General features: G+C 43.8%; 3 protein-coding genes across 3 annotated transcripts; all 3 read left to right on the forward strand.

Annotated features, from left to right (window-relative positions):
- The first annotated feature begins 622 nt into the window (after nt 1–622).
- LOC134077628 (integrin alpha-D-like) lies at nt 623–2,721 on the forward strand. The gene is made up of 4 exons (XM_062533330.1): nt 623–673; nt 773–887; nt 2,313–2,437; nt 2,575–2,721. Exons 1-4 carry the CDS (start codon nt 623–625, stop codon nt 2,719–2,721), a joined length of 438 nt encoding a protein of 145 aa, XP_062389314.1.
- Nucleotides 2,722–4,979: 2,258 nt separating this feature from the next.
- On the forward strand, nt 4,980–8,424 carry LOC134077629 (integrin alpha-M-like). Its single transcript, XM_062533331.1, has 5 exons — nt 4,980–5,055; nt 6,259–6,338; nt 7,261–7,384; nt 7,872–7,999; nt 8,198–8,424. The coding sequence occupies exons 1-5, from the start codon at nt 4,980–4,982 to the stop codon at nt 8,381–8,383; spliced, it is 594 nt and encodes a 197-aa protein (XP_062389315.1). The 3' UTR covers nt 8,384–8,424.
- Nucleotides 8,425–8,461: 37 nt separating this feature from the next.
- On the forward strand, nt 8,462–22,229 carry LOC134077630 (integrin alpha-M-like; the record flags this gene model as incomplete). Its single annotated transcript, XM_062533332.1, has 19 exons — nt 8,462–8,683; nt 8,848–8,981; nt 9,120–9,265; nt 9,469–9,623; nt 10,064–10,195; nt 10,667–10,740; nt 11,004–11,340; nt 12,569–12,666; nt 13,858–13,996; nt 15,569–15,667; nt 17,562–17,607; nt 17,713–17,848; nt 17,979–18,054; nt 18,674–18,772; nt 19,083–19,169; nt 19,773–19,883; nt 20,904–21,017; nt 21,772–21,882; nt 22,062–22,229. Coding segments are annotated over 19 exons (2,388 nt in total), but the record flags the coding sequence as incomplete, so codon positions are not given.
- Nucleotides 22,230–24,156: the final 1,927 nt, after the last annotated feature.

Consider the following 24,156-nt stretch of genomic DNA (forward strand, 5'->3'; position numbering starts at 1 on the left):
TGTATTTGCACATGTAAACATCATACCCCGATTTCGGAACCCCGGATAAGCCCTTATCCCGGTTACGAGTATTCCGGTTATGTTAGGGGGTGTACTCCCAGAGAAACCGGGATACTGTTCCATGTATACACCTTATGCCGATTTCTCAGGAAAAACACGTATTACATTAGTAACCGGGATACAGAGTGCTAATAGAACTTTATTGCTGGTAACCGGAATACTGTTATTCGTCATGTAAACAGGGATATTAATAACCAGGTTTCTCTGTGTTCATGTAAACACCATATCCTGAATATGATCAAAATCGGGATAAGCCTCATAACCAGAATACTAAAGTGCATGTACAGTAAACGCAGTCTATGACAAGTCACACCCTTTACTTGTTAAAACTTGAATAACCTAAGCCCTTAATACAACTTTCCTCATTTAAACTGCCTCTCAACAATCAAAGCATTAATTGTCAGGTGTCTTAAACATAATACACATTCTCATCATGCCTCCTACACTCTTTGTGACTGCTTTACTCTGTAACCTAATCAATACATTCTGTTAACATCATTGTATGTATCTATATCATATACTAATTGTATATCTCAAACCAGTTCCTTCACATGGATTGAACATGTCTCTTGGCCTTTCCATGAGCAAGACAGAGTTATCTACAAAGACAATAGTAGGTCACCCTCCTATCATCCTCTCAGTCTGTCTTCCTGTCAACACTTTCTCTCCTTTCTTCTTGCCTTTTTTTTTTACTTTTTTCTCTGTCTTTCAGGTTTGTGGTCCAACCATCCCAAAAGAGTGTGATAACATCAATCTCTATGGTGGGATGTGTTTCAGCATTGGACCGTCTCTTCAACAAGGAGGACCTGTGCCAGCATCTCTTCAAAGTACACACAAAATTCCCCCTAATACAACAAGAGTAGGCTACTGGCAGTGCAGTATCAATCCATTGCTTTTGCTCATCATTTGTCCTCCCATTTTCATTTTGAAAATATTCCACAAAAGTTTCATACTGAATACAGTATATGACATAATATATGTTTATAGATAACGTTTATGTTTGTAGTCAATTAGCAGACACTTTTGTCCAAAGCAACTTACTATGAAACCAATAAACGTAACATTAACATTAACATATACAAAATGAATGGTTTGAAGGTAAGTCATATAGTCTAAATAAAATAAAAGTCTTGACTGTGACACGTTTCTGTTGATGGAAGGCCAAAAAAGCAGACGCTCACCAGATGGGCAAGAGGGTCATGCTCTGTGTGTTTTTGTTGAATGTTGAATGTGTCTAACTCTTGGAGTAAATTGCAAGCAATGTAAAGCCAAAGCTCACGATTTATGTGTGGTTCGGCGTAATGGTCAAGTTGCAACTTGACTGCTCATGAGGGGCGAACAAAAATTCCGACATTCTGACAAATTCAGAAATATGTACGCTCATCTGGAGAGGTTAACGGAGTCTAATAAGTAGCAGACCAGACATGCTGCTGCATTTTGAATCCTCTGTACACTGAACAAGAAAAGCCACAGTGGATTTACTGTGTAGGCCTACAGTGGTTTCACATGAAAACGTGCATCATTTATCCAGCATTTCTCTTGCGGTTTACAAAAGTGACTCCTGCTGTGATTACCAAACCTGATAAAGTTATTCCAATGAAAAATTGTTTAAATTACATGCAAGTATTTATTTCAATGGGAATGCTACAGTGTAGACTAGTGAAAATTGCCAAAATTGAACGTTTTATTCAGGCTTCAACATGCCGTTTTAAGGGGCTTGTTTCCGGTGCCGTTTTACTTAGCAACAGAAGGAGAGCTTGTGCCCACACTAAGCTTGTGCATGAGCTGAGAGTGGAACAGCCACCAATCAGCATGAGGAGAAATGGTACAGGACATGATTTTTCTGGAAAATGGCGACGAGGAAGTGCCTTGCTAATCGGCGAAGCTAATCAGTCAAATCCTGACCCCCTGGAGCTATGCACAGACGCATTTGATAGACATCCATGGCGACCAATGAACGGATCTGGGCATTTTTTCAAATACGAGAAAATGAACGTCTGGTTGCCAGACCACGTCTTATTTGAGAAGTGGTAGGCGCTAGCCAGGCTAATTATTTAACAGATTGAACTGTAAATTATGTTAACGTACAATGTTTAAAATCTTGTTCTATGTGCCCCTTTTTTCAATTTGAGCACCTGTCCCTCCAAAGGTATCTTCACAACCCTGACTAGAGGTCATTAATTGGAGGTTTTACAGTATTCACTGAGTGCACAATGACATACTGAAGTCATATACAATATTTTGCTCTTTAGACTGCAAGACTACAGATATTGCATTCTTGCTGGATGGGTCTGGGAGTGTGAATCGAAACCAGTTCAACACCATGAAGACATTTGTGAAAGGCCTAACCACAAGACTTCTGCATCAAAACACGAGGGTGAGTCTGACTCCTTCCTTACTAAATGCAATATATCCACAGAGGTTTCTGTAGTTTAATGAAAAGCATAATAGTGCAGTTTCACATGAATGTTGCCAGTGGAATTTGTTAACTTGATGAATCCATTTTTCCTGCAGTTTGCCTTGGCACAGTACTCCAGTGGATGCACCATCCACCTGAAATTCAATATGTTTGAGAGAGCAACATGGAACCGTCAGGTGGACAGTATCAAACAGCAACAAGGAGGCACTAATACAGCTGGTGCCATCAAGACAGTTGTGTAAGTCTTAAATTAATCTGAAGCCTGTAGGAAAAACAGATTTTTGGGGGTTTCTTGGGGGGCTAGCGCGGAGGTTGAGTGGCCCCCGTGGACCAAACAAACTTTTCCCGTAAAAGTCTACTGGGGCTACATGCCCACCGAGTCTCAAGGATTCCAGGATTCAAATCACAATAAAATAAAAAAAATATTGCAATTTCACTATGTGAGAGAAGTGCCGTAGCACAGTTGGAGTCTAGTTGGAGAAGCGAGATTTGACATAAGGATGTGGTTTAAATCCAGAAGCAATCATTCTGCCCATGTTAGTTTTGGACTGGATACATGTATATACATGCCGACACAAATGGTCATAAAAGTAGCCAAATAAGAGTTTGCTTGTGTGTCGACATTATGTTGTGGGGATGTTTCTTTTCAGCGGGGACTGGGCAATTGGTCAGGATAGAAGGGAAAATGAATGCTGCCAAGTACACCCAAATTCTTGAAGAAAACCAAAAGAACAAAGTAGTGGCTTAAGGATGGGAGGGTGAATGTCCTTGAGTGGCCAAGACGTATAGAAAATCTGTGGATTGACTTGAGGAGAGTACCATCACCGTTCCCCACAGAATTTGACTGAATTAAAAAAAATTCTGCAAGGAAGATTGGGCAAAGCTAATAGAGACATATCCAAACAGATTGATGGCTGTAATGAAAGCATGGGAAGCTCTACAAAGTATTAAATCAGGGGGTATGATGTCTTTTCCAACCCTGTTATTCTAGTTTTTCATGTTTTATTCATTTTCAGAACTGTTGTCTTTTTTTTCATTGTTTTGAAAAGTGTCCTTATCCCCCATGTACAATGGGCCCCATTTAGAAGTGGCCATTTCACTGACGCTTTACGTGATTCACGCAGCTGCGTGAAATGTATTACAGCTTATCGCCACGAGGTGGCAGTACAGGTTGCTGTAGCATTGTGGTAGTGTGACGATAAAGATCACCTCATTGAAGTCATGTAGAGCCCAAATCAACAATTGAAGCTTTCTTTGACAATTGTTCATACAGTGACACAAAAATGTACCATAAATTACCCTAGTGAGATATTATTACCTGGTTTATTATAGTCCAAAACCCGAAAAATCCCCCTAAAGACCCTCCTGACACAGCACACATTATATGTGGCCCAATTATACGACAATTGTTTTTGAATCAGTAGATGTTCCTCTCTCTAGCAACAGTAAAACCATCCACCAAATTTGAGATAATGCCTTTTAAAAATGACCAAAATTTAGAGGGATGAAAATTCTGCTTTCAGTGGTTCTGATAACCCCCTAGTGCAGTAAAGGTAGGTCCCTAGGTCTGTAAAACTAGGGAACCTATAGGCTCTATGGAAATATAAAGCCTATGTTCATATCTTTATCAGGATAATCAGGGTAGCCATTGTAATTTCAGTCATTTTCAGTCATGAATTGTTTGATTTTTGAGGGTCTCTGAGAGGGGTCCCAGAACTCCAGAACAAAAAACAGCTGGAGGGTTTTAAGTATATGGCTGTTCATAGTTCCACATACTTATCACATATACAAAGTATGAGCCGTTTTGGCCGACCCCCATCTTCCGACTCTTAATTCCATTTTTAGCACTTCTGGTCCTAATCCTGTTGATTAAATACATTATTACTGTATTGTGTTTGATCTTCTCATTTCCACAGGAATTCTGTATTTGATGCGTCTGCTGGAGCGAGACCTGATGCTACAAGGATCCTCATTGTCATCACAGATGGGGAGTCACATGATGCCAAATATTATCCCACTGTTACAAGATTGGCTGACGCTAAAAATATTTTTAGATACGCTATTGGGGTATGAGGTGCTATAAGTTTACATTTACATTTATGCATTTAGCAGAAGCCTTTATCCAATGCAGCTTACAGTTCACTGATATATGCCTATATTATTTCCAAGACGAAGAATTCCATGATAGCAGTGTCAACACCTTGTACTTCTGACTCGGCAACAATTTCTAAAACATCGGCCCCCTTCCCTAAAATGAGATCCTAATTATGTGACAATGGCGATGTTCAGCAATGCTTTTCAGTCAGCTAGCATTAAATGAGCTCAGGAGCATTGCATATTCTCCTGAAAAAAAGGACTTGTCTGTGTGTTGTGCTAAATCCGTGACCCCTAATGAGAGATGCCAACTCTCCTCCTCATGTGACAGGTTGGCGACGCCTTTAGCAGTCACTCAGCACAAAATGAGCTCAGGGGCATCGCATCCTCACCCACATCAGAGCACATGTTTAAAGTGGACAGCTTTGAGGCACTGGACCAAATCAGCAGCACCCTGGAAAAAAGCATCATTGCCATAGAAGGTAAGAGTGATCAAATTGCCAACATTGGCAATCTGACAGTTCTTACAGAATGAAAAAAGGTAACACTTTACGGTAAGGATAGATAAACTACAATGAATTCATGCATGAATTAACAATGCCACTACTGTACAGAATTCTTATAAATGAAAGTCCTGACCCATTTATGCAGGATTTAACATGAACTATGGAGCACTTTATTAACACCTTTTCAATGCATACCTTTATGTTGTCCCCTTCCTTGCCCTCTGTCAAGCCTAGCAACCTGATATTATTACGGCGGCTTCTGTTCTCTAAATCCTCTACAACGTGTCTATCCGCTTACCATTTATCTTGCGGTCATTGAGCAACTGTTGCGTAGTGTCCTCCACATCAGATATTCGGGTTTCTGCCTGTCAGTCGTTCTTGCATGGCGCTAACAGTATTTTTCAGTTCCGTTATAGTCTCTTTAATAGTTGACACGTCTGTAGCCACTTTATTGAGCGTGGAGCTCATTTTACTCACTTCGGCCAGAAGGTTTTCTAGGCTAGCATTCTGCTCACAGCCTTTGGGGCTAGTACTACCAACATCCACTGCAGGCTTTCCACGTGTGCACTTGCAATAGGCCTATTTCAAGGATGTAGCCATGGTATATATTTGACGGAACATTTACAAAAAAACAAAGAAGGGTTGTTGTTGGGTATAAAAATAACAGTAAATGAGGAGATATTGATGGATTAATTACATTATTTCGGCGAGGCTTCTGGACAACATCTAGTGAGCAGCCATCTTGCTCGGCGATCCCACGTTGGGAGTGAGGTTTTCTAATGTTCTACATGCACGGCTAAGCTAGCTGGCATCTGTTATATTTAAATTGTGTTCAAATCAGAATCAGAGTAGTGATGACCCCATTTTTTGGCAGAAAAAGAAGTCATGACCATTCTTAATAAAATCATAAATCATAATGACGTGCCCACCCTGTGTAATGCTTTAGTTGATGTGCTGTTCATGCATGAGTTCACAAATGACAGACAATGAACTCCTGATAATTCATAAAATATTAGGGAATGATGGAATGCATACATCATGGATAGACTTGTGCATACATTATGATAATTCATGTATCCTTACTGTAAAGAGTCACCAAAAATCTCTGTTTAAACACACTCACATGCAAGACCAATGCAGCATACCACTCTCTCAATACCACTCTCCTTGTATCCCCAGGAACCCAAACCATTGGTGATGCCACAACGATGGAATTTGCCCAGAATGGCTTCAGCGCAGCTCTTGTGTCTAGACCCAATGTATGTTGTATCTATGTGCATTGTATCAGTACTATTTATAAGTTAAGTGTACTACCTGATATTCATAGAAACCTTACCACATGAGCAAGGGATCATGGACGACAGCGTTTGGTTAGCACCTTCAGGGTGGTAATGTGACCCCGACATGCAGTGGAGGGTGCTGGTACAGCTCGTAAGTGCACCCTGCCCCGCACAGGGTCATGTCCTATGAAACAGTCATGAATGCTTTATTTGCAGTTTATGACAGCTGCTTACCCTGACCAACCAGACCCACATCAAGATGTAGGGTCTGGGAACTCACCGTAGGCAGGGCTCAATCAGAGGGGTGGGATAAACAGTTGTCTTTCAAATTCCCTCTCCGCAATAGCAAAATGGTGACTGAAATGTCAGTCACCATTTTGTTAACACCAACACCATTTTGTTAAGCCCGCCCACCGACTCTATACACACTGTGATTGGGTCTGGTGATTCTTCCATTTCTCAGCTCCCTAGCTCTATGGATCGTTGCTAGACTGCCCTGGCAACCAAACCAGATTTGCTGCTGCTGGGGGCGTCTAGATTTCTAGGCTAACAGATGCTAACAACTGTGGTATGAACTCACCCATTAAGTAAAGTGTTACCAGACAATCTTGCCTCTTGAAACTCAAATCTTGCCTTAACAACATAAGAGTAAAATCTAAATATATTGTGACAATAGAGGGACTCTACAGTCACCAGAAATACCTGAACCTGCATAGTGTACTGTCCCTTTAAATGCTGCATCACAATTGGAAATTCAACCAAGAAGTGGTATAATGAAGAATAGGTATATATACAGTATAGAACATTTGAACCTATAAACTTATAAGGAGACGTGCATGTACTGTATACAGTGTAGATGTGGATAAATATAACCTCTGTGCCTCTGTGACTCCTCTCTTAGGAACGGTTTCTAGTGGGTGTGGTCGGGGCAAATGAATGGAGAGGAGGGTATCAGGACATCCATCTGTCCAGCGGGGAGCCCAGCTTTACCAGGGTGGATCAGATCACGGCTAACAGCTATCTGGGTAAGACACACCAGGGTGGATCAGGTCACGGCTAACAGCTATCTGGGTAAGACACTTAACATTCTCAATGGGGATTATAATTTTCAGAACTTTCCAGTCAAGAATGCTTTAACAGTTTAACCTAACATGCCTCCCCATCATTTGCATATAGTATGTTAAAATACACACACAAACAGACATGCATGCACACACACACACACACGCATGCACGCACGCACGCACGCACGTACACCCATACACACACACACACACACACACACACACACACACACACACACACACACACACACACACACCCATACACACACACACACACACACACACACACACACACACACACACACACACACACACACACACACACACACACACACACACACAGAGAGAGAGCCCCTAAAACCAGTTCATCTATCAACCTCACACTTATGAGTGGCCTGTGTCACTGATAGAACATCAGTCTTTAAAGAACGTGTGTACTGTTCTCCAGGCTACTCCATGGCTATAGCCCGCTCAAGAGGAGAGGAGCACATAGTTATGGGGGCCCCCAGGTATGAACACAAGGGGCTAGTCATGGTCTTCTCTCCTGGAAACACGCGACCAAAGATGTTCACACAGGTACTGAACTCATCTGAAATACGATGATGCTGATATTACTGTTACTGTGGTAACAGCGGTTTAATCACCATCACGCATGACACAGTATTATTATGCAGCACATAGGAAAAATATTGCATGATGACTTCGGCATATCCAACTTCATCAGAATGACCAGCTTTATCAAAATTGACATCAACTCTATTTTCTCTCTCTCAGTCTCAGATCGGTGCCTACTTTGGAGCAGAGGTGTGTGTGGTGGATTTGGACGGAGACTCCAACACTGATCTGATTCTGGCATCTGCCCCCATGCACACAGAGGGAGAGAGAGAGGGCAAAGTGTTTGTCTACAGCATATCATCTCAGGTGGTACTATGTAGCAGGCAATGGGACACAGGATTTTGAGCTCAATTGGGACGCAGTCTTCACTTTTACAAAGAAAGTCTGTAGCACTTTTCCATTGAAGCTTGTCTTTCCTTTTAGCGCTACTACGGCTTCCAAGCCAGTGTGTCTGACACTGGCGTGTCCCTGCTGGGGCTGGAGGGTCAGAGGGGGAGGTTCGGCTCGTCTCTGGCCAGCCTGGCTGACCTGAACGGGGACGGGATCAGGGACGTGGCCGTGGGAGCTCCTCTGGAGGATAACGGACAGGGCAGCGTGTACATCTTCAACGGGAGGAGAGGAGGAATCAACCCCACCTACTCACAGGTGAGAGAGAGAGAGAGAGAGAGAGAGAGAGAGAGAGAGAGAGAGAGAGAGAGAGAGAGAGAGAGAGAGATGCACAGTGAACAGGTAATGGATAGCCGTTCTCTGCTGACTTGAATTGACTGGGTTTGAACACCATCATTATTTAATCATCACCTCTATTCTAGAGGATTGCGGGTTGGTCGGTGCGGTCCGGTCTGCGGTTCTTTGGGCTGACCGTGGCCCAGTCTGCTTTGGACCAGAGTGGAGACGGACTGCCTGACATCGCAGTCGGGTCCAAAGGAGCGGTTCTGCTGCTCAGGTTCCTCACACACAGACACACACACACGCACGCACGCACGCACACACACACGCACCCACGCACACATGCATGAATTGGGCCAAATTGTGTGGAAAGCTGATGCAGATGGTGTGATTAATGAAGCGTCTTCTGTTACAGGTCAAGGCCCATTGTGCTTATAGTCACAAATGTTACATTTGAACCATCCGAAGTCCCCAAATCCATCTACGACTGTACGAGTCATCAACAGAACAAAGCCAGCGTATGTTTCAGCATGACTAAGGTCACTAAAGATAGCTTGAAAGGTACAAAACAGTGGCCTTTTGGTCCACTTTCAATGATATACAAAACATTGGCTGTTGTGATGCAAATATTTTCAGTATAGACTTAAGGAAAGTGTGCATGTCTAATGTGCAGAGCTAGGAAAGTGCTATATAATAAGTATGGACTTATGGAAAGTGTGCATGATAACCGTGTACTATGATGCTGAGCATTTCGTTTGTTCCAGGACTGCAGGCAAAACTCAACTACACGCTGAGCCTAGATTTTGTCCGTCAATATTCCCGTGCCTTCTTCACAGCTGGAGGGACAGACAGGAGGGAAAACAAAGAGGTCACGCTGTCTTTGAGAAGAACATGCTTTGAACACTCGTTCTTTGTACTGGTGAGTCTGCAGGGAGTGTTATTTATTACCCTAGCAATGACTACAGTACCTGCAGGCAGTGTGACAAATGCCATATTCTACATTGTACTGTATACTTTTAGACATGTCTTCCCTTTCAGAGGGATAAAGGCTATATAGCCTGCGAGAATCCAGACGAACATGTTAGCATATTTGAATTTGTTTGCAAGTCAGTCTGGAAAGTTTCCCAATGACGTCCATTTTGGAATCACCAGAAACACAGGAATGTGTAGTTTTTAACTGAGTGAACAACTGCATTTAAAACCTGTGTTCACTACTAGAGAGATGTGTTTGCTGTAGTTCTGAAACACAACTTGCCTGTGTTTTGTCTGGGTTCACTCAGGATAGGTATAAGCTTCACTTATAACGTATTATTCCCTTCATCATACACTCACCCACAGTGATCGTTTGTGTTCCTCCAGTGCTCCCCAGTGGATGTTGTGAATCCAGTGGATGTCCAGGTGGCCTTCTCCTTCCAGGGGCTTCCTATCCCGTCTGCAGACCAGCTGACCCCAACGCTGTCCATCAGCTCCCCCAACACCACAGACCACCAGGTATGAGTCTGTATTGGACCAGGATATAGTTTAAGACTGCATCACCACTCATGATTCATAATTTACATTACTATGACCAAATGATCTATAGAACAACTAGGTGTATGTATTGATACACTCGTGCCAAATTATCTACATAGGAACAACTAGGTTTATTGATATATATTGAGGAGATCTTGAAATGAGTCCCACCACTTTTGCCAATTTGTTCACAGATTCATCTTAACCACAATTTTGCTCTTAACTTGCAACTTTAAAATCAGACCTGTTCAGTCTTGTACAGTATGTATTTGATCCAAAAAAACTTGTAGCCATAAAGTTGTTATATGAAGACGTGTTATGTTTTCACAGACCATTTCACAAATGTTAAAAAAGTTTGAGAAATATTGACAGCACTTTCAAATGATCTATGTACTGCCTTCAATTTTAGGCTAGTCTAATGTATTTGTATAATGTTTGTCTTTGTGTTAGTTAAGCTTTGAAATTGACTGTGGAGAGGACAAAAAGTGTATCGATCAAATCCATATCAACTTTGACTTCTCTGGGTAAGCCATCCAAGCACACCATTGGACTGTCCTGTTCAATCTTCCATTACAATCCAATGATGTATTAGAACTAGTGCAGTGGCCATTCAAACATGCTATTCCTGTAGAATTGCAGGGCAAAATCACTTACCCACAATGCCACCTGTGGTGTCCCTCAGGGCTCTGTGCTGGGCCCCACCATCTTCACCGTCTACACACTCCCCCTTGGCAATATCATTAGCAGACACGGAATAACTTTCCACTGTTATGCTGATGACACACAGCTCTACCGCTTCTACTGCTCCCCTGCCAACATCCACACTGACCACTTGTCTGGAGGAGATAGAGGCTTGGATGAAGCTCAACTTCCTTCAACTGAACATCCACACTGACCACATGTCTGGAGGAGATACAGTAGAGGCTTGGATGAAGCTCAACTTCCTTCAACTGAACAGTTCTAAAACAGAAGCCATCCTAGTTGGCACACAACATCAGCTCCGCTCTTCCACCATCACCAATATCACCTTCTCTGGCCAAAACATCTCCTTGTCAACATCTGTCACCAACTTGGGTGTTAAAATGGACCCACATCTCACCTTTGACACCGCATCAAACATCTCTGTAAGACATCATTCTACCACCTTAAGAACATCACCAAACTCCGTCCAACTCTCACCCTGGGTGATGCAGAGAAGGTCATCCACGCCTTTGTCTCCTCCAGGCTGGACTATTGAAATGCACTCCTCATCGGGATCTCTGGAAAGAGCATCCAGAGACTGCAATACATCCAGAACAGTTCTGCCAGGATCCTGATGAGGGCACACAAGCATGAACATACAGTATCACCCCCATTCTGAAAAGTCTTCACTGGCTCCCGGTTCATATCAGAATCGAATGTAAGATCTCACTTCTCACCCACCAGTGCATATACGGACATGCCCCCCTCTACCTACAGGAACTCCCCACCCCACAGACCTCCACATGCACCCTCCGGTCTACAAACATGAACACCCTCCAAACCCCCAGACCTCCTCATGCACCCTCCGGTCTACAAACATGAACACCCTCCAAACCCCCAGACCTCCTCATGCACCCTCCGGTCTACAAACATGAACACCCTCCAAACCCCCAGACCTCCTCATGCACCCTCCGGTCTACAGACATGAACACCCTCCAAACCCCCAGACCTCCTCATGCACCCTCCGGTCTACAAACATGAACACCCTCCAAACCCCCAGACCTCCTCATGCACCCTCCGGTCTACAAACATGAACACCCTCCAAACCCCCAGACCTCCTCATGCACCCTCCGGTCTACAAACATGAACACCCTCCAAACCCCCAGACCTCCTCATGCACCCTCCGGTCTACAAACATGAACACTCTCCAAACCCCCAGACCTCCTCATGCATCCTCCGGTCTACAAACATGAACACCCTCCAAACCCCCAGACCTCCTCATGCACCCTCCGGTCTACAAACATGAACACCCTCCAAACCCCCAGACCTCCTCATGCACCCTCCGGTCTACAAACATGAACACCCTCCAAACCCCCAGACCTCCTCATGCACCCTCCGGTCTACAAACATGAACACCCTCCAAACCCCCAGACCTCCACATGCACCCTCCGGTCTACAAACATGAACACCCTCCAAACCCCCAGACCTCCACATGCACCCTCCGGTCTACAAACATGAACACCCTCCAAACCCCCAGACCTCCACATGCACCCTCCGGTCTACAAACATGAACACCCTCCAAACCCCCAGACCTCCTCATGCACCCTCCGGTCTACAAACATGAACACCCTCCAAACCCCCAGACCTCCTCATGCACCCTCCGGTCTACAGACATTAACACCCTCCAAACCCCCAGACCTCCTCATGCACCCTCCGGTCTACAAACATGAACACCCTCCAAACCCCCAGAACCAAGCTCTGCAGCACAGGTGATAGGGCTCTGCAGCACAGGTGAGAGGGCTCTGCAGCACAGGTGATAGGGCTCCACAGCACAGGTGATAGGGCTCCACAGCACAGGTGATAGGGCTCTGCAGCACAGGTGATGGGGCTCTGCAGCACAGGTGATGGGGCTCTGCAGCACAGGTGATAGGGCTCCACAGCACAGGTGATAGGGCTCTGCAGCACAGGTGATAGGGCTCTGCAGGTGATAGGGCTCTGCAGCACAGGTGATAGAGCTCTGCAGCACAGGTGATAGGGCTCCGCAGCACAGGTGATAGGGCTCTGCAGCACAGGTGATAGAGCTCGGCAGCACAGGTGATAGGGCTCTGCAGCACAGGTGATAGGGCTCTGCAGGTGATAGGGCTCTGCAGCACAGGTGATAGGGCTCTGCAGCACAGGTGATAGGGCTCTGCAGCACAGGTGACAGGGCTCTGCAGGTGATAGGGCTCTGCAGCACAGGTGACAGGGCTCTGCAGCACAGGTGATAGGGCTCCGCAGCACAGGTGATAGGGCTCTGCAGCACAGGTGATAGCACAGGTGATAGGGCTCCACAGCACAGGTGATAGGGCTCTGCAGCACAGGTGATAGGGCTCTGCAGCACAGGTGACAGGGCTCTGCAGCACAGGTGATAGGGCTCCGCAGCACAGGTGATAGGGCTCAGCAGCACAGGTGATAGGGCTCTGCAGCACAGGTGATAGGGCTCCGCGGGCAACAGGTGATAGGGCTCTGCAGCACAGGTGATAGGGCTCCGCAGCACAGGTGATAGGGCTCTGCAGCACAGGTGATAGCACAGGTGATAGGGCTCTGCAGCACAGGTGATGGGGCTCTGCAGCACAGGTGATAGGGCTCCGCAGCACAGGTGATGGGGCTCTCTCCACTGCTGCTCCCAGTCTGTGGAACGCCCTCCTTGACCACCTGAGGGCCCCACAGACTACTGATGCTTTTAAAAAAGCTTTCTATTATATATATATATATGTTTATATATATATATATATAGGTTTTTCATTTGCATTATATTTTTGTAGCACTTTGAGATTGACATAATATAGTGCAATACATTTTATTATTATTATTATTATTATTATTATTATTATTATAACAACCCATTACCACATGATGTAAGGTTGTAATTCATATTATGTGGGCGATTTCACCCAAATGTTTTGTCCTGACATCAGCAGATCCATCATCGAGGTGGGCATTGCACAAGAGATGAGTGTGAGGGTGACGGTGAAGAATAAAGGAGAGAACTCCTACGGCACCCGTGTGTCTCTCTCCTACCCTGCTGGCCTCTCCTACAGGACATTCACCAAGAGCCAGGTGAGGGATACCAGGTCTTAGAGCAGTGCACTTGATATGATGCTGCAAGAGCCAGGTGAGGACAACAGGTCTCTAGAGCAGTGCACTTGATATGATGCTGCAAGAGCCAGGTGAGGGATACCAGGTCTTAGAGCAGTGCACTTGATATGATGCTGCAAGAGGTGAGGACAAACAGGTCTCTAGAGCAGTGCACTTGATATGATGCTGCATGTGGACATAGGAAGGGAATGAGCTTGTGTGTGTGTGTGCTGCTGCAGGGTGGAGTGCACTTGATATGATGCTGCATGTGGACATGTGAAGGGAATGAGCTTGTGTGTCTGTGTGTTGCTGCAGGGTGGAGTGCACTTGATATGATGCTGCAAGAGGTGAGGACAAACAGGTCTCTAGAGCAGTACACTTGATATGATGCTGCAAGAGGTGAGGGCAAACAGGTCTCTAGAGCAGTGCACTTGATATGATGCTGCAAGAGGTGAGGGGATACCAGGTCTCTAGAGCAGTGCACCTGATATGATGCTGCAAGAGCCAGGTGAGGACAACAGGTCTCTAGAGCAGTGCACTTGATATGATGCTGCATGTGGACATGTGAGGACAACAGGTCTCTAGAGCAGTGCACCTGATATGATGCTGCAAGAGCCAGGTGAGGGGGAACAGGTATCTAGAGCAGTGCACCTGATATGATGCTGCAAGAGCCAGGTGAGGGGGAACAGGTCTCTAGAGCAGTGCACTTGATATGATGCTGCAAGAGGTGAGGACAACAGGTCTCTAGAGCAGTGCACTTGATATGATGCTGCAAGAGCCAGGTGAGGACAACAGGTCTCTAGAGCAGTGCACTTGATATGATGCTGCAAGAGCCAGGTGAGGACAACAGGTATCTAGAGCAGTGCACTTGATATGATGCTGCAAGAGGTGAGGGGGATACCAGGTATCTAGAGCAGTGCACTTGATATGATGCTGCAAGAGCCAGGTGAGGGGGAACAGGTCTCAGCAGTGCACTTGAGCTGTACACTTGAGCAGTGCACTTGATATGATGCTGCATGTGGACATGTGAAGGGAATGAGCTTGTGTCTGTGTGTGTGTTGCTGCAGGGTGGAGTGCACTTGATATGATGCTGCATGTGGACATGTGAAGGGAATGAGCTTGTGTCTGTGTGTTGCTGCAGGGTGGAGTGCACTTGATATGATGCTGCATGTGGACATGTGAAGGGAATGAGCTTGTGTGTGTGTGTGTGTGTTGCTGCAGGGTGGAGTGCACTTGATATGATGCTGCATGTGGACATATGAAGGTGAATGAGCTTGTGTCTGTGTGTGCTGCTGCAGGGCAGGGGTGGAGTGCACTTGATCTGATGCTGCATGTGGACATACTGTATGAAGGGAATGAGCTTGTGTCTGTGTGTGCTGCTGCAGGGCAGGGTGGAGTGCACTTGATATGATGCTGCATGTGGACATACTGTATGAAGGGAATGAGCTTGTGTCTGTGTGTGCTGCTGCAGGGCAGGGTGGAGTGCACTTGATATGATGCTGCATGTGGACATGTGAAGGGAATGAGCTTGTGTGTGTGTGTGTGCTGCTGCAGGGCAGGGTGGAGTGCTCCTCTCTAGACAGCACAGATGGACTCACCCTGGGACAGACTGACTGCAGCATCAACAGACCCATCTTGCAGGCTGGAGACAAGGTTGGGGGGAGCCCATCCGACACAGACACAAACACACACGCAAATTCACACACACACACACACACACACACACACACACACACACACACACACACACACACACACACACACACACACACACACACACACACACACACACACAGTACATGCATACAGAGAGAGAGACACACACTTCCATTTTACAGTAACTAAAGAATACTGAACTCTTCCCAGAGCAGGCCCTATGCCTAACCATCAAATGTTTTTATTGGTTTATTAAAGGAATGTTTAGGTATTTTACACTTTAAGCCCGTAGAATTTGTGGAATTTGGCAGCTTTAGAATGGAGCTCTGTATGGCTTTAACATTGCTCGCTTTGTGCTTGGACTATTCTGTCCTTAAAGGAGAATTCCGGTGTGAAATTGAGCTTAACTGTACCGAAACATGTTAAGGTGTACTCACACGTGTTTTAGACGCACTTTCACTCACCCCCAGCATTCCGAACTCCTCCGTTTTCAGCCTAGCTTACAGTAGGCTTGAATCTATTAGATTGGGCATTACGTAGCCTATGCAGCTAAATCGCTATTTTTAAACCATTAAAAAGGTTCCAAGTAACTCCACACTGCATTGGTTGACTTCTGAGGGTCCTGACATTTAAAACGAGATACTTAAAACTTTGGAAGTGCACAGGAAGTTTATTAAAAAAGACTGTTTATTCAAGCAGTACCTTCATAGAATCTCTCCGCTGGGCGCCATCTTGTGGTGAAGTCGCGATAAGTCGACTGACGAGCACAAATGAACAGGAAAGACAGGGGGACATATTGCAAACATTTTGAGCTTTGTTACTCATCATGCTCATGTAGACAGTATAACTATATATTTCCTATGGAATTACTTTAGCAATATGTTCCCCTGTCCTTCCTGTTCGTCCGTGCTCGTCAGTCGGCTTATCGCGACTTGATATCAAGATGGCGCCCAGCGGAGAGATTCTATGAAGGCACTGCTTGTAAACAGTCTTTTTTTTAATAAACTTCCTGTGCATTTCCAAAGTTCTCAGTGTCTCGTTTTAAATGTCAGGACCCTCAGAAGTCTACCAATGCAGTGTGGAGTTACTTGGAACCTTTTTAATGGTTTTAAAATAGCGATTTAGCTGCATAGGCTACGTAATGCCCAATCTAATAGATTCAAGCCTACTGTAAGCTAGGCTGAAAACGGAGGAGTTCGGAATGCTAGGGGTGAGTGAAAGTGCGTCTAAAACACGTGTGAGTACACCTTAACATGTTTCGGTACAGTTAAGCTCAATTTCACACCGGAATTCTCCTTTAAAACACCCCTAAACGTTCGTTTTTAAAAATGTGCAGCTCACCGAGTGGTTACTGATCTTCAACGATCTTCTATAGCAAGTTTCGCAGTGATATTCAAATTCTGTTGTGTTATATTAGGCACACACGGTTGTGAGGTATCTGAAAAAGTACTTCCGGGATTTCAAAAATCCTTGATAAAAGATGACAGAAGCTGACCAGACCATTTAGTGGGGACCAGAAATTTGTCCTCATAAGGGACCTCTTGACAGGATTTACTAGCGGGGACTTTGTTGTCCTCATACACTGTTACGGCCAGCTCGTTCTGAGACCGCAACATAAAGAGGGACGCAACAACAGTTTTAAATCAAACAATAATTTATTTAAGTAAAGCAAAATGTCTAGGGGAAAAGGAATGGGAGTGATGACGTGCGTGTCTGGATGTAAAGAGTGTGTACCTGACCGTGCACTGACGGGAAGAGACAGGAGGGGGCACAAGGGGGTCGTAACAACACACACACACACACACACACACACACACACACACACACACACACACACACACACAGGCATGTGCGAATGAAAATACCATCTCCAAATGATCTTTTTCTTCAGGCTGATTTTGTTGTTCAGTATGGAATTGATGAAAGCAGCCATTTTGGTGATAAGATCACCATGTGGGCCGTGGCCTTAAGGTAAATTCTGAGGAGCTAGTTATTTTAAGAAATCTTCATTGTAAATATGTACCTTGTATGACCGACTGTAGTATGTGTCAACTATCAATATTTGTCCATGACACATGTAATCTCTTCCAGCGACAACAATGAACATCATCCCAGTAGCCAGCGGTCCAAAAGTCTGGACATTGGGGTCAAATACGGCTTTGATGTAATTCTGAAGAGGTCAGTGTTCATGGCCACACTCTCAATATTTCATTTGTACAAGCTACAGTGAAGACCGCAAGTTATGATCATTGATGACCACCACTATTTCAACACTGTCTAAACCCGTCTCTTTCTTGTAATTTCTCAGCTTTAGAACCACCAACTTCATTCATTTCGTCGCAGGAGATAATCACTTGCAAAAACCAGTGATACAAGAATTACAGGTAGAGTAAAGCCATATCAAGATCTCTTTACAGGTCCATTATCAAATACTATCAAATACTGGGCGGGACATTTTGAAATTTGGAAGATAGTGCAGCACTGCCGCAGCCAATCAACCGTGGTGATTTCGTGTCAATCTAGGAATGAGTGCTGCAGACATGGTTTATCACAGGTAGCCTTATCAGGGCAGCAGGTGTTGGGGCGTTTCATTTCTAATTTGTAACAACCCGAAAACAAAAAACAAAACAAAAACAATTCTTGTTAAATAAGTGTTTTGTCACTGGAACTAAGGGACCAAGCCCAGCTCGGGGATTTTGCCCCATCCTGTTCCAACATGACTGTGCACCAGTGCACAAAGCAACCTCACAACCGGACCACAACCGGACCTCCGAGTGTTACTGTAATACATTTATCTAGAGGTCAGAGTAATCTACTATTCTCTTTTTAAATTGTTATTTTATTAAAACAATAATAGATACGCCATGTTCAAGGGTCTGAAAACTTCCACTTTATTATGCTTGATCAACCTAATTGTTCAATCTGATTGTACTAGAATCTTCAACTCACTCTCTCTCTGTCTCTCTCTTTCTGTTTCTCTCACTCACACTCTCTCCCTTTCAGGTGACAAATAAAATCAGAGGGCTCAATCTGACTGTTGTAATTCATGTTCCAGTTAGACTCCAAGGCAAAGATATCTGGACCAATGTGGACAGTTTGCAAGTATGTGCATTAGTGTATATACCCATTAGAATAATAAGACCATGCATACTGGCAGTTGTGAGACGTAGCTTTAGCTGGTGTTAAAAAAACGAACAAAACAATTTCTCATTGAAGTACAACCCTTTGATAATGTCATCACCTTGTACGTGAATATCATTTCAGAAGTTTCCAGAAACACATCTATTAGAACAATAATCAGTCATGTGTTGAATTCCTGTAGTTCCCCATCATGCCCAGTTAGATTTCAGAATGATCTATTTAAATGTTTAATAGTTTGTCTAATAGATTGTGTGTTTCCATTCTCCATTAGATCCAGGGATGCTCTAGAGGGCGTGAGAGGAATCTAAACATCACAGACCTGAAGCATTTCTTCAAGGACAACAAGGAGCCTGATGTGGTGATTAGCAAAACACTGATTAGCATTTCACACAACCTCAAGATCTAATTTGGGCGAATAAACACCAGAACTATTTCTATGTGTTTTACATCTCTCTATGGATAGAGATAGAATTCCGTTAGAATCAATGTAGGAATTGTGAATTCATTAATTATCATTTCACTCACGTCTTGCTGGCGATGTACATTTCCAGTATTAAGAGCATGTCTTTGTGGCTCTCCTCTAACAGTTCCTGTTATAGTAATAGCTATCTAATAGTTAAAGTTAAATTAAAAAAATCAAACTGCTTCAAACCTTCCCCTTCATCATGTACATCCAAAATAGGAAGAGCCTACCTTCCACAGCGAAAACTCTGGCTGCAGAAAGACAAAGTGCTTCCGTCTTTTGCCTCTACCTGTGGATTTAAGTAACTGATCTGAGTTGTGTAAATTAGAATCAGTCTGGAACAAATTTGTGGTGATCCGCCTTTTATTTCATGAAGCCGGAGCTTTCTACCTCTACTACGTGACCTAACCCCATTCACAAGACACCGTCATATTCCTACATCCCTCTGTGGGAATGCTGACAGTTCCTCTCTCCCTGTTCCCCTGGTCTCTCCCTCAGAACTGCTCCATCGCCGTGTGTCTGGAGTTCAGGTGTGACTCCTACATGAAGAGAGACGACCAAAGCCACTACAGAATCTCAGGGAACGTGAGCTCGGAGTGGATCGAGCAGGTGCTGGGTTTGTTAGACAACTTGAAAAGGGATAACAGTTACCTGTTGCAAAATAAAAGCAGTTATTTATAGGGCTGTCAAAACAACTAATTAATTTGAGATAAAATAACTGATTAAAAAAATTAACGCAGATTAATCGATGACCTTTGACCCGGAGCCATTCTAGTCAGTAACCATCAGACCGTAAAATGGGGAGACGAGAATGTGCTGCCTGGATCATTGATTGGCACATTTACTTTAAAAAAACGGCCAGACAGTTTTAAAAAGAAAGTGTTGATTAAAACAAAGTCCTGTCTGCAGCACAGAATTTGCATATCACCGGAGTTTGTCAACTCTTAAGTACCGCATTATTGCAAAGACATAGTGTTGACATTGCGATTTTGCGATTACATTTTTATATGCGATTAATTTAGATGAATTAATCACAGAGTATGTAATTAATTCGATTAAAATTTGTAATCGATTGACAGCCCTAGTTATTTATTATCTTTAAAGGTTCTGCACCTGGCCTATTCACTGAACAGCAATAGATGAAGTGGGGAAGGCATTAGAGTTAAAACATGCAATGGAAGCCTTAGACAGACAGCTGTAAGAAATATTGATGTATCAATGTATTAATAGTTATGAATATTCATGATTTGATACAATTTGTATCAGAGAACTTTTTTTTACACCACCAACATTGTGTACATTTTGTCCATGTTTTTTTGTCTTCAATACACTTTCTAATTGCCTAACTTCATATTGGCCTCTCCTTTCTCACCTCTCTCTATTCCTCTCCTAGTTGTCTCCTAGTTGTCTCCTAGTTGTCTCCTAATTGTCTCCATATTGTCTCCTTGTCACTCTCAGACTTTGATACACTTTCTAATTGTCCAGCTTCATATTGCCCTCCCCTTTCTCACCTCTCTCTCTATTCCTCTCAGACTGGGCTGCGTTCTGCTCTGTTGCTTCCTTATTGTCTCCTAGTTGTCTCCTAGTTGTCTCCTAATTGTCTCCTTATTGTCTCCTTGTCACTCTCAGACTGGGCTGCGTGCTGCTCTGTTCCACCTGGTCAGCTCGGCCACTCTGGAGTACAATGACAGCAAGTACATCTTCTTCTCCACAGACTCTTCCCGCCAGCCACCTGTCTCCAAGGTAACCAGAGAATATAACTAGACATTCACCAAATGTTACATTTAGAGTTTAAAATGGTGCAAAAGTCTTAGCATCAACACTTATCGGCATATCTCAAGATGTTGATTTTCTTACTTAGCATCTCAAAATATTGGCTCAGCATCTCAAAATGATTTGACTTTCAAAAAGGTAAAAAAAAAAAAAAAACTTTGACTTTCTATCTCAAATATTTCACTTAATATCACACAATTCTGACTCTCGCAAAATGTTCACTAAGTACCTCAAATTTTGTACTTACCTCATGGCTGTTTTTCTTTTTTTCACACGTGGCAGAAAGGGGTGTTCATGGGTTTGCATTACTGTGTCACGTTGTTGTAAAGTGCATGTTCCCTGCCATGGAGGTATTATAAGAACTGGAGAAAGTGAACAAGTCCCGCCCCCATTCATTTCAATGGGAATGCTAGGCTAGTGAAAAGTGCCAAAATTTAACGATTTTTTCAGGCTTCAACATGGCGTTTCAAGGGGCTTGTTTCCGGTGCCGTTTTACTTAGCCAATTAAGTGCCAGGTTACCGATTAACGTAAGATACAGAAGGAGAGCTCGTGCCCACACTAAGCTCGTGCATGAGCTGAGAGTGGAACAGCCACCAATCAGCATGAGTAAAACGCAGGTAAAACGGCACCGGACATGATGTATTTCTGGAAAATGGCGACGAGGAACTGCTTTGCTAATCGGCGAAGCTAATCAGTCAAATCCTGACCCCCTGTTCCCTGCAGATGGAGACTCTAGTGGAGGTGTACGAGGAACCAGACCTCCTGAAGGCCATCAGTGGAGGCGTGGTGGGAGGTCTCATCCTAGTGGCTCTCATGACTACCGGCCTCGTCAAGGTAACCAGTCAACACTATAAACTTATCATTTCACCAAAGAGGGCAAATGCCGCATAAAAAAAAGCCACACAAAAAATAGTTTGTATTCTTGTATTCTTTTTTTACAGTTAAGGGCACTCCCTAGAGTTTTATGCCTGTATACATTTCTTACAGTCACTGTCCTTTGTCCTTCATTGCAGTTGGGCTTCTTCAATAGTCAATACCAATATAATCTACAGGAAGCACATGGAGGAGGAGAGATAGCAGAATAACAGAGACAGTTTGGCAGCGTATTTTGCAGACAGTGCACCAAGTGGTCTGAACGCTGGTTGCATGTGTTGATTTATTACATTTCACCTCAGGTCTCACCATTTTAGAGCGTCCGCCTGGACAGAGCTTCCCACTACCAGAGCCCCTTTAGGGAGAGCCGGTCCACTTCCTATTAACTACATTGTACCGGATTGTTCCTGCAATCTGTTGAAATTCCGCTAGGGGCGTTGCCGAGCAAGTGATAAATGAATTGTGGTCTATGGGGCTAAGCGGCTAGAACTCGTTTTTTCACAGTTGACAACTTCATTTCTTAATGTACATTGTCGTAGTAGCTACCTGAGTATGGGTTTTCCACTGGAAATGAAATAAAAAGTCACTCATGTCCTTTCTGCTTTTCATAGGATGGGCCGTTTTCCCTGTAACATGCTAGCATTTAGCTCATCGATGCTCGCGACAATCGCGACCGATTACGACCGTCGTGAAGCTGAACCTTCTTTTAGGTCTATGGCCGTAAAGTGGTTCGCTTGTGTCACGTGACATGAAAACTTTGAAAGGGTTTTTAGGAATAACAACACATATAGAAAATTGCATTGGTCAGCTAATTGTCAAGTCAAGTTATCCTGCATCGCATGCATTAATGCAATTTCAGGAGAAAAAATTATATAAAGACAAATGTGGTACTGGGGGGTTCAGCTCCATTGCCACCCATTCATTCATCACTTGCTCGCGATCGCCCTCTAGTTGCAGTACCATGCGGAAGTATTTCGCTAGTGGTCCTTCTCCCCTTATTAGACATTCTCTGCCACTACCTATAGACCTCTGAAGTTCGCCTACAAAAAAGCCACCATCTTTGCCCAAATAAGGAGATCCGGTATCTTGATATTTTTTCTATGGGAAAATAACATGAGGATTTTGAATTTTCGCACCTGTTCAACTCTCATGGGAACGAAGAAATTGGAAATGCAGACATTTTGCGCGACAAAGTTTTGTCCTCTGCCTTCAAGTGGATACTGTGATCCTCAGTAGGTGAAGATGGCACACTTTGATCTTTGCTACCCCAGAGCTAACTTACAATGCAACTTGCTATAGGCAGTTAGCTTCAATTAACACCCGGAACTCCTTATAAGGGCAAAGATGGCAGCTTTGGATCCTATTTGTAGGCGAACTTCAGAGGTCTATATCGCCGCCAAACTCAGGACTGTGTGTGTGTGTGTGTGTGTGTGTGTGTCTTTGTGTGTCTTTGTGTGTGTGTGTGTGTGCGAGTGCATGCGTATGTGAATGTGTGTGACTGTTTTTTTTTTTTTTTTTTTTAAATCCTGCATAAAAATATAGCCTATTAATATACCTATTTAACCTATTTTTTCGTAGGAGGCTTTCATAAATAATTACTAATTTGTTTTGTTTAGAGCGAACAACCCGTTTCACTTGTTTACTTCTTTAGGTCCATTCCCCAAACTCACATCACCACCCACAGGTGAAACTAACAATTACAAGGTCCCATGACCACAAACCATGACTGATCAGTCAGCCTGCGTTCTGAAGGACTCAACTCTCATGTACATGTTATGGTTTTGTGTTTTCCTTATACATCCTGACCAATTCACATGTATTGTTTTATAGTGTGTTAACCTCATTAAAGAGGACATAGAATGGATGAATTGAGTTTTGCACTGTGTTCTCTGATGTTATAATAGTAGATATTCAACTTTGATTTGAAAAAAATAAACTCAATTGCAATTTTACAAGACTAATTAAAACCATATCTTTAGGCTGGGTATTGAAATGGTCTGTTTGACTAAATGGCGCCCTCTTTGGCAACCCCAATTGAACTTCAATGGCTTTGCGATGTCTGACATCACAACCAGTCCAGGCTCTTTTCTAATTGGCCCATTTTTTGTGTCTATTTCTAAGTTCAAGATTTTCATATGAAGGGGGGCACAACCATGCCTCATGTTCATGATAGCTCTTTGAAAAGGTGTTTCCCACACCGTTCTCCTGTAGATAATAGCTCAGTGATCAGATACA

Source organism: Sardina pilchardus, chromosome 3 (assembly GCF_963854185.1).
Source record: "Sardina pilchardus chromosome 3, fSarPil1.1, whole genome shotgun sequence".
NCBI lineage: Eukaryota > Metazoa > Chordata > Actinopteri > Clupeiformes > Clupeidae > Sardina > Sardina pilchardus.